At 35.3% G+C, this 11,432-nt stretch overlaps 1 protein-coding gene across 1 annotated transcript in view; it reads left to right on the forward strand.

Moving 5' to 3' along the window:
- Positions 1-11,432, forward strand: part of LOC138694394 (cysteine desulfurase, mitochondrial-like) — a 90,657-nt gene that overhangs the window by 77,630 nt on the left and 1,595 nt on the right. Inside the window, exon 8 of the mRNA XM_069818082.1 lies at positions 8,061-8,422. Coding sequence (XP_069674183.1) covers positions 8,061-8,422 — 362 coding nt within the window. The remainder of the gene's footprint in view (positions 1-8,060; positions 8,423-11,432) is intronic.

Consider the following 11,432-nt stretch of genomic DNA (forward strand, 5'->3'; position numbering starts at 1 on the left):
TTTTACTTGAAGCAAGTAAAGCGATAGGTTTGGAAGTAAATCCCTAAAAGACAAAATATATGATTATGTCTTGTGACCGGAATATTGTACGAAATTGAAATATAAAAATTGGAGATTTATCCTTCGAAGAGGTGGAAAAATTCAAATATCTTGGAGCAACAGTAACAAATATAAATGACATTCGAGAGCAAATTAAACACAGAATAAATATGGGAAATGCCTGTTATTATTCGGTTCAGAAGCTTTTGTCATTTAGTCTGCTGTCAAAAACTGTGAAAGTTAGAATTTATTAACAGTTATATTACCGGTTGGTCTGTATGGTTGTGAAACTTAGACTCTCACTTGGAGAGAGGAACAGAGATTAAGGGTGTTTGAGAATAAGGAAAATATTTGGTGCTAAGAGAGATGAAGTTACAGAATGGAGAAAGTTACACAACGCAGAACTGCACGCATTGTATTCTTCACCTGACATATTAGGGATATTAAATCCAGACATTTGAGATGGGTAGGGCATGTAGCACGTACGGGCGAATCCAGAAATGCATATAGTGTTAGTTGGGAGGCCGGAGGGAAATAGACCTTTGTGGAGGCGAGACGTAGATGGGAGGATAACATTAAAATGGATTTGAGCAAGGTGGGATATGATGATAGAGAGTGGATTAATCTTGCACAGGATAGGGACCGATGGCGGGCTTATGTGAGGGCAGCAATGAACTTTGGGTTCCTTAAATCCATTTGTAAGTAAGTAAGTAATTTAGTATGCAACTTATTTCATGGCACTTCTGCTGGAGAAAATCTTACCATTTAAGCCAAATTGGTGCGGTTTCTAGTTGGATTCGTAAAGATTTAAAAAAAAAAACGTGGAAGATAATGCAACGTTTGTTGTGATGTGCTATAAATTAACCAATCGTGAGGATTTTTTTTACTGTTGTTTGATGACTAAGAGTACAGCAGATATTCTGTGAATAACTTACCATTTATCTTATTTACCTATGTAATAAACGGCCTTTTTTTATAACAAAAAAACCAGGATGCGTCCTTTATGCGAGGAAAAAATTTTAGTGAAAAAAAATATATATACACATTAAAGGTACGCCAGCTCGAATGCTGAAATAATCGATAGTATGCGTAACGGTATATGGGTCGTGACTACTTTCTATATTGATTGCGTCGTACTTAAGACTATCGATAGTTAGCAACACTTGTATTAACAGATGATAACTTGTAACAATGAATACAGCGACAATAAGGCAAGACACTTCATTGTTATTATTAACACTAACCTTACCTCATTCACTGTCAGATTCAGCATCACTGCTATCATTTGTCACAGATTCACATTCCTCTATGCGTCTATTATGCGGGGAATTTTTTTTAACGCGAGAAATTGGGGTGCATCCAATATGTGGAGGCGTCCATTATGCTGGTAAGTACAGTAAATTCTTTGGCATTGTTTTAACATATTTTCTAACGAAGAGCAAGTATTTGCCTGAACTATTTGCTGACGAACTTTTTCGCTTATTTCTTGAGGCCACAAAGCTTGATCTTTGAAATTCAATTCGTCTTTTTGGATCTCTGACAATATCTCCCTCCCCCCTCAACATTTTCAGATAAGTCAACCTGGTTGGCGAGTTGGTATAGGTTAGATAGAAGTCTGAAATACGCAATAATTAGTATCCTATTAATGAATGGAACCATTGCTACATCAATAATTTTGCATGAAAAGATGAAAATGACACGTAAATGAAGTTTTGAGATGTGTAAGCTATTTGTATAATGTTAAATTAACCTTATTCACTAAATTTGTTCTTATAGTATATGTAAGTTATTTAAATATTTGAAAATTTTAAAAAGACATAAGGATGATTACACTGCGAGTAATAATGGAGACGAAAGCTATAATGTGATCCTCAGGGAAGTTGTGTATAAGCCACTTTTGCATTTAACTGTAAATATGATACCATTGATATCCATTGTTGCCTGTTGAAGCTGTGTTAGCCTGTTGAAGCTGTGTTAATTTATAGTACTGCACACACTATTCAAATATTGTACTGCAGAACAACTGTGTGCAGACAGTTCATGTAGAAAAGTGATATGTATATTTGATCATTATATATATATACAGTATATGGATGGATGGGAGGAATGGTGAACGGGAGAAGAGTTCGTGGCAGAAGAAGATATCAAATAATAGACGACATTAAGATATGAGGCGTTCAGAGCTAAAGTGGATCAAGTCACAAATTTTCATAAATTGAGTTTAATTCATTTTCTGATTATCTGAAGTTGGATCTTTTCCGAGCGGTAATGGATCAAGTCTTAATTCCAAGCATTCTCCAGTAGGTGACACCAGTCACTTTTGGCTCAGATTATTTGTTCACGATGTTTTGAGCAATAGTGGATCAAGACAAGACACCAAAGCATTTTATCAATTAACATCACAATTGTTTATATTTTATAAATCTAGAATTTGAGAATGGAGCAATAAAATTATTGCTAGTGAAATTAGATAAATTCACTAGAGCAAGTTAACTTTAGATCTTATCTCAAAACTGTGTCTCATGGACTTGATCCACTTTAATTCTGAAAGCCTCATATATGTATCATATGCGGAGACTAAGAGGAAGGCAGAAAATAGGAAAAATTGGAGAATCCTGGGTTTGCAGTGAAACTTGCCCTTGGACAGAACACAATGAATGAATATATATATATGAGGGGGATCCAGGAAATAACGACCGTTCGCGCATACCCGCTGCGCAGCTGACTCCACTTCCTTGTTTGAAGGTCAACTGGCTTCCTTAACATATGTTCTCATAATGTTGTGAGTACTGGTTGCAACAAGTCGCCATTGTGCATTTTGTGTTACTTCAAAATGAACGACGTGATTGATAATCCCGCCGACTGTGAGGTGAGGAATGTGATTCGATTTTTGAATGCCCGACATTTCAAACCTGCAGAAATTTACCGGCAATTGAAAGAAGTGTATGGTGATACTGTAATGAATGAAAGAAATGTGAGAAAATGGTGCGAAATGTTCAACAATGGGCGAACAAATGTCCACGATGAAACTCGACCCGGATGCCCATCACTCATCACAGAAGACCTGAAGACTAAAGTGAACGACAGAATCTTGCAAGACAGGCGCACATCACTCGACGAATTGCATATTGCCTTTCCTGACATTTCTCGTTCTTTGCTTGGTGAAATTGTGTCGCAACATCTTGGCTACCACAAAATCTGTGCACGATGGGTTCCACGGCAACTGAGTGACCAACACAAAACTCAGAGAATGGCCTCAGGATTGACATTCTTGATGCGATATCACACAGATGAAGACGCCTTTCTTGATCAAATTGTGACTGGTGATGAGACCTGGGTGTCTCACAACACCCCAGAGACCAAGCGCCAATCACATCAGTGGCATCATCCCTCATCACCCAAGAAACTGAGAAAATTCAAACAGACTCTCTCAACACAAAAAGTCATGGCTACTGTCTTTTGGGATCGCAAAGGTGTTCTTTTGCTGGATTTCATGCCAAAAGGCACTACGATCAATGCAAATCGTTATTGTGAGACTTTACGAAAACTACCGCGAGCCATCTAAAACAAGAGGCGAGGAATGCTTTCGAGAGGATTTGTGCTTCTTCACGACAATGCCCGCCCGCACACTGCTGCTTCAACTCGAGAATTGCTGGATCAATTTGGTTGGGAAATCTTTGATCATCCGCCCTATAGTCCAGACCTTGCTCCTAGCGATTTTCACCTTTTCAGTAAGCTGAAAGACTTTCTGGGTGGTACGCATTTTGGAAGTGATGAGTTGAAGAAGACAGTGAACACCTGGCTTAATGAACTGGCGGCAGAGAAGTATAACACGGGAATTCTAAAGCTAGTGAACAGATACGACAAATGTTTAAATGTAGGTGGTGATTATGTAGAGAAGTAAAGGAAGCTTCAGTTATGTAACAGACTTTGTTTTTTCAAATAAATATATTTTTTTTAATTATTACAACAAAACAGTCGTTATTTCCTGGATCCCCCTCGTATGTGTATATATATATATATATATATATATATTTTTTTTTTTTTTGCGGGGCTCATGGCCGGAGTCCCCCTTGATAGCTGAACCCCAGTACCGAAGACCCATCTGAACCTCCCCTTCTTTGTAAGGGCCCTGCACGTAATGATTAATGCATGTTCCTCTGCCAACTGATCTAGGAAAGCACTATCAGTACTGTAAGCAAACAGAATGATCAGGCAGAAGGAATGGGCTGGCTCGTAGCAGAAAACACGTAGTGCTTCATGATGAAAAATCCGATGGACAGCATCTGAGAAGTGTGCACCTTACCTGTAGGCTTTCAAGAACTGGTACGTGAATTTTCATTCACAGCTTCAAGAATGTCTTTTTCCACATCTGCCAATCGTAGATGCCCAGCAACATGGCATTATCGACACAGAATAAAAAGTAAATACGAGTTGCCATACAAAAACCGAAATATCAAATTAACCTTGATGCTGAAGATTATGGAAAATCACCCATCTCTTACTTCAGTTTCTTTAAGATTTCTCATTCCAGGACATACATTTCTGCCAAATGATGCCAATTTCAGTGATGTTGAGCAGGCTTTGAAAATGCAATAATGCTTGTACGTGCCAGAAGACTACATTAATGTTATGAATACGTGTAGGAAAAAAAAATCCTCTTGTAACACTAATGGAGACTGATTTTCTTGGGCATTCTGAAATGGAGAATTGAATTGTTAACCATAAACAAAATTAACTGGATGAAAATTCGCGAAATAATGTTGAAAAAGGAAGATCCATTAAAATTATATATAAAAACAGACCATAATGGTGAGAACTATGTCACTGTGGACCTCCAGAATAAACAGGAAAGCTATCTAAATCATATTTTTATGGACTCTTCAAACCACTTTGGCCTCAAGGAAAAGCCATATCTAGACAGAAGCTTGAATATATAAAATCTATGTTGCACTCGATTTCCAGTGATGCCAAACAATTTTACTATTCCCTTATTGCAGATGATCAAATCGTCAATAATGGTATAGTTGATTTTGAAGAAGACATCAGTGACCAAAAAGCTGAATAGTTTCCAAAATAGGACATTGGACTTAAGAAAGGTTACATATTACTTCTGTCTGTATTGTATTTGTGATGTCAAACTAATACTACTGAAAAAAAAAAAAACTAGATCATGTTATATACGTGTTTGTTACAATCGTACTGTCTCCATAAAAATGTTAAAAATTTAGTAGATGATTCATTGTTGCTAAACTCAGAATAATAGTTTTATAATTAAGTGATAATGATCCAAGAGCCATTTCTAACAAAACATGGCATAAGACCTTAATATTTGTGAGAACTAACATGTGCCAGAGTTGACGGCAATTCGGAAGGCGGTAGTCTGCTAGCGTATTGCCGCATCGTACTTCACACGCACATGCAATACAAATAGCACAGGAGAGAATTTAAATTATCAAAAGACAATAATGACCTTAGCCGTTGATTACTGTATGACACCAAACAAAAACTAACAATATTCTTTGCACGGTTCTCAATCCCACACCACATGCTTCTGCAGCTGTTTCTTGCATGTTGGCAATGTTGCAGCCAGCATCAAGATGGCTGGCAACGTTCTGCTCGTCAACGTTTTTAAAATAATTATACACCTTAAATAATATTTTCCGCGCCTGCCTGTGCAATACTTGTCTTTTTACAGTCTCTTCTTCCATTTATCTTACACACACACACACAGTAAATGTTAGTTTTACTTACTCAATGTATTGAAACACACGTGAACAAACGAACTCGGGAAGTATTTGTTACAGACTGATTCTGATTGGTTCTACTGTACAAACTTGTGACGTCACATACCAGAAATGCTACGGCGCATATAGCAGTTGACCTCCTTCCGAACTGCTGTGTAGTCTAGTAAAGTGTACATTATTACTTAATTTTCTACCAGTTTTGGCAAAAAAAAAAAAAAGCTATTAGACAGATTTTATTATGTAAAGATTTACAATTGATCAATTAGCTCAGTTCGCGATTTTGGCACTTGGACCACTATTGCTAACCACGTCCAATTGTGCCACACCTACATATTCTTTTTTTTATATCACTGTCACTCTCTTCACTGCCTTTGGGGAACTACTCAGTTAATTAAATATTATGAGTATGTATAAAACTTGGTTAATTAATGTGTTACGTTGCTGAACTGTGAACAAAACAGAGCACAATGTACTTCACTCGGAGCTGGACGTGAATTACAGTGCATATCTATTGAACATGACCACATGTGGCCATTGTTACTTCGGTTGCCATGAATGAGTATATTTGTTGCAGGATGTACAGTAGTGGCAAAAAAACCGGACCGACTCTTGTAGCTAATTTCAGAGCCTTGTTCACTCCAGAGCATGATAGACTGGTAGCTAAGACTTTCGTGGTTCGAATCCTGCCTGGGAAGGAAACTTTTTTTTGTTCCTTATTCAAATTTATTCCCAATACTTTTCGATTGCTGATAAAATTCATGTTCTGTGAATAATAAGTTAATTAAGTAGTAAAATATCGCTGCAATCGAAAAGTATTGGGAATAAATTTGGATAAGGAAAAAAAAAAAGTTTCCTTCCCAGGCAGGATTCGAACCACGAAAGTCTTAGTTACCAGTCTATCGTGCTCTGGAGTAAACAAGACTCTGAAATCCGCTACAAGGGTCGGTCCGGGTTTTTTTTTTTTTTGCCACTACTGTACAGTGCTTACATATGCTGTTATTTCTTTCACATTCAGTATGTTACCAAAGTCTAGCCTAGTCTTGCTAAACAATAGATTTCGTTCAAGTAAGAATTTCCTTTCCGACACTTCTGTAATGCATTACAATATTTCTCAAATTTTTCCTAAGATCATAGATCATAGACCAATAGAGAAAGTGCTACAGAGTAGGTTATGCTCTAGGGCACATCATGAAATGTTCAACCAAGACATTGCAATAATGAATACCGGTAAATAATATTTATAAGGTTATGTCTCTCCTTCAGAAGATTTAAATTTTGATGTTTACAGTTTTGATAAATAAATGCAAGTGTTCACAAATAATCCTTTTTCTCTGGCACTACAGCTACACTAGAGCCCATAGCTAAGTTCCTGCCACCTAATAGTTCACTGCATAACTATCAGATGGAACATGAAAGCTATGTGATCAGTGTTGCAAGTTCCCACAAGTGTTAGGAGGCTTTTACTGTATTTAACACAGTTCGCATCTATAGTGGTTCCTCAATTTTTCCAATCATGAGGCTGTGTGGACCCTATTCCTTTAAGTTTATATGGAGGAAAAAAGTGAAATAGAAACAAAAACATTTGTTGTAAATTTTTGTGAAAACTTCAGTACTAGCTGCGAGCTATGAATTTTTAGATAGAAAAAATCCTAAGTTTGTCTTTCATCAGATGGCAAAATAAAGCTGTTGCCCCCATTTAACAGACTTACTGCATGTAAAAGGGTATACTTTATTCATTAATGAAGATGAGTAGGGGTAAAATTCTATGTGCAGTCACTGTTACTGCTCCGTTCTTGATTCTTTGTAACAGATGTTATTATAATAACGATTGTGGTGACCTTATAAAGAAGATTGATGCATAGTCTCTCTAATCCAAAGCCTTTTACATACTGTGTAGAAAAACATGTACTAAGTGCACAAATTTAAAATGAGTATAATGTCTTTATTGTCGAATGCTCATCAATGGAAACCATCCACCTAAATTTTGTATATTGTTAGGGAATTATGAATTTAGATTTATAAAAAAATACAGATTTTACTTTTTTCCTTCTTTTTTTTTTCGCCTCAAAGCACTTATTACTACTACAACTACAGTAGTATTTTTATTAATGCCGCATACCTTCAGTGTTGTTCATAAGCTGTAAATTGATCATCATCATCATCATGGTATGTTGCATTGTTTGTGAAGAATTTGTAGAAGTGAATTCAGGTTTCAGCATACAATTTTGAAATTCAAGACACTAATCAGTAATGATTCTGTATTTTATGTTTCAGTATGATCATAAATGGATGGAGTTGCTATCAAAGAGACTTCTGGACAAAATTTTTGGTAGTTTGGATCATGTAGTTCGTAATGGCGACCCTGTACACTCATATCCCGGCTGTATCAACTTATCTTTTGCCTATGTTGAAGGAGAATCTTTATTGATGGCTCTGAAAGATGTAGCCTTGTCCAGTGGAAGTGCATGTACATCAGCTTCATTGGAACCGTCGTATGTGCTACGAGCTATTGGAACAGATGATGATATGGCACATTCTTCCATACGGTTTGGTTTCGGCAGATTTACTACAATGGCAGAGGTGGATTACACTGCAGATCATTGTATCAACCATGTCAAGAGACTGAGAGAGATGAGGTATGTTATTTTACAATTATATTTGAACCATGCTAGCATGACAGTTTTATTACTGTGTTCTATCCCAAGCCAGCTATCTTGACTTGGATTTTTCGTGGTTTCCTCTCTTCTGGCGAATGCTGGGATAGTACCAATTACAAGGACCATGACCGACTTCTCAATTCTACAATCCTTCTTAACATAGTTTCGTATGTCTTCCCACAATCTGTAACAGGCCAGATTAGTCCAAGGAATTGAGACATATCTTATTATTTATTATTGTCAAATCCAATAAACAAGTAGCTTCATTAATAATGCATTATAGTATCATTTTAAATAAAACATTACCAAATTTTGCGTTGTTTTCCATTAAAATTAATGTAGTGATTGATACAATTTGACTCTCTTTTGGGAAGAAAAAAAAAAAAAACAAAACAAATTTAGTATTATTTTACGTATATTTCAATCCCACAATTTTCTTTGCACTTCATTTAGACTTCAGGAAACGAATAATAATATATTAGAAAGTTCTCTTATTGTCCCATCTCTACTAATAATCTTTATTTTTTGCAGACAAGTGTGATTTTCTTTTTTTACACATCTTTTCATAGTGAATAATTTGTAACTTTCCCAATCCTTAATTCCTGGTTTTATAAAATGTAGAGAAAATATGGTAAAGATATAATAAATGAATTTTGAAATTTTAATGATAATATTTTTTCAATACCATAATACCGAAAAATAGTTCTTGGCATGCTGTCTCCGTTTATAATGTACAGCCCTTTCCTCTCAACTACTGAATGGCTTTTTTGTGTTCAGGATTTATGAATTAACTTCCTTGTAATATAAGTACTCTTTCAAGAAAAATAACAATACAGTACTTTATTACGAGTTCCTAGGCAAAAATAGCATTGACTCATTATTAGGGACACTGTAAAACGTGAATAAAATACATCAAAGTCAGTAAAGAAAACTACTGTAATTCGTGGAAAAATTGTTATTTAAATACGTAATTCGTGAAAAAATCGGTATTTAAACCTTTAAATCGTGAAGTAGTTTGAAGTTAAACATTGAAATCACTTTTAAAACATTAATAATAAAACGTTCATTCTCTTACATTATTCCTCAGTCTTCATTGCGTACTCTTGCTGAAAATGTGGAAATATATATTACGTACGATACAAGGTTGAGAAGTGTTTTTTACAGAATGTAGGAAAAGTATGAAAAACGAGCAGAGCGAGTTTTTCGATTTCCGAGATTTTATAATGCATTTCACAAACGTGTATTGTACAACATTTTTGCACGATCTATTTTTAAAATTGCAAATACAATATATTTTGCATTGAAAATTTAGAGCAATATTATTTCAAAGCCTTCGCAAAACTGCATTGTAATGGTAACTAGGTAACAATAAGTGCACTGTAATGGCTCTATTTCAATGTAGTTTTATGTTATGAAGAATAGTTTCCCTAGCAACAAGTTTCTGTGTGGGAATTCTAAATTTCAAGGCCTAACAACAATAGCTGTAAATAAAACAAAAAACACAATATTCGCAGTTAACTCTACCCATTTTGTATCATTAATGTACCTCCTAAATTTTTATTAATATAAACATATTAATGACTAGTAATATAACAACTTCAGTGGTGTAAGAGTACCAGTAAGGTACTTTTTTTTGCATGATCGTGTTTTTTGTTGTATTTACAGCTATTGTTGTTAGGCTTTGAAAGTTAGAATTCTCACACAGAAACTTGTTGCAAGGGAAACCATTCTTCATAACTTAAAAAACACTGAAATACACCCATTAACGCAGGCGCTCTCTTACTGGAAAAAATTCGTTTTGCGCGTTTGCATTTTTTATTATATTATTGCTCACTAATATCAGAGGAACAATCAGGCTTTAGAAAAGGACGCTCATCTAGCGATAATATATTTATAATGAGGCAGATTATTGAAAAACGTCGAGAGTTTGGTTTGGAAACCCACTTAGCATTCATTGACTATGAAAAAGCTTTCGATAAAGTGAAAAGACCCCTTTTATGGAAAATACTGGAAATAAGAGGCTTTCCTAAGCACCTTATTAGTGCCGTTAAGAGTTTATATGTAAATACCAAAATAGTTATTAGCTCAGGTTTTAAAGTGTCAGAAGCAATTTTAACAAATTTAGGTGTTCGACAAGGGTGCAGTTTATCACCCACTCTGTTTAATTTATATATTGACGATCTAGTTTTGAAGTGGAAAGATGAAATACAGACTGCGATTAAAATAGAATCTAACACACCTTTAAATACTTTACTATACGCTGATGATCAAATAATTATCCAGGAAACAGAAGATAACCTACAAAGAGCAGTGTATAGATTAAGCCAAAACGCAATATTTTACAATCTAACTATATCTGCAAACAAAACAAAGATAATGGCTTTTAAAGGGAAAAATCCTGTTAGATCTAAGATAATAGTAAATGGAAACATTTTAGAACAAGTATCCCACTTCAATTATCTAGGATGTGATATTAGTTTTAATTATGAGAAAGATATTGAGAAGAAAGTTAATAGATTTCAGATGATATGTGGAACAATTGGAAGAACTTTAGGAAGAAAAGCGAGAAAAGAAACTCAAATGAAATTTTATAAAGTTATGGCTGTACCTACTCTTATATATGGCTCTGAATCATGGACAATAACAAAAAAAGAAGAATCACGTATACAATCAGCAGAGATGAAATTTATGAGATACGTAAGAAGATGCACTAAAGCCGATAAAATAAAAAATGAAACAATAAGATCAGATCTCAATATTTTCTCAGTACACGACATGGTAGAAGAAAATAAAACAAAATGGAAAGATCATGTTGACAGAATGGCAGAGAATAGGCTACCAAAGAAGATAATGAATTATCGCCCGATCGGGAAAAGGGATCTGGGTAGACCTCGCAAGAGGTGGCTGGACGATAGAGACCGGAACAGGTGATATCACCTAAACCTTGAAGGGAGAAGAAGAAGAAGATTATTGCTCACTTGTCCGCATT

This window comes from Periplaneta americana, chromosome 2 (genome assembly GCF_040183065.1).
Source record: "Periplaneta americana isolate PAMFEO1 chromosome 2, P.americana_PAMFEO1_priV1, whole genome shotgun sequence".
In the NCBI taxonomy this organism is placed as follows: domain Eukaryota; kingdom Metazoa; phylum Arthropoda; class Insecta; order Blattodea; family Blattidae; genus Periplaneta; species Periplaneta americana.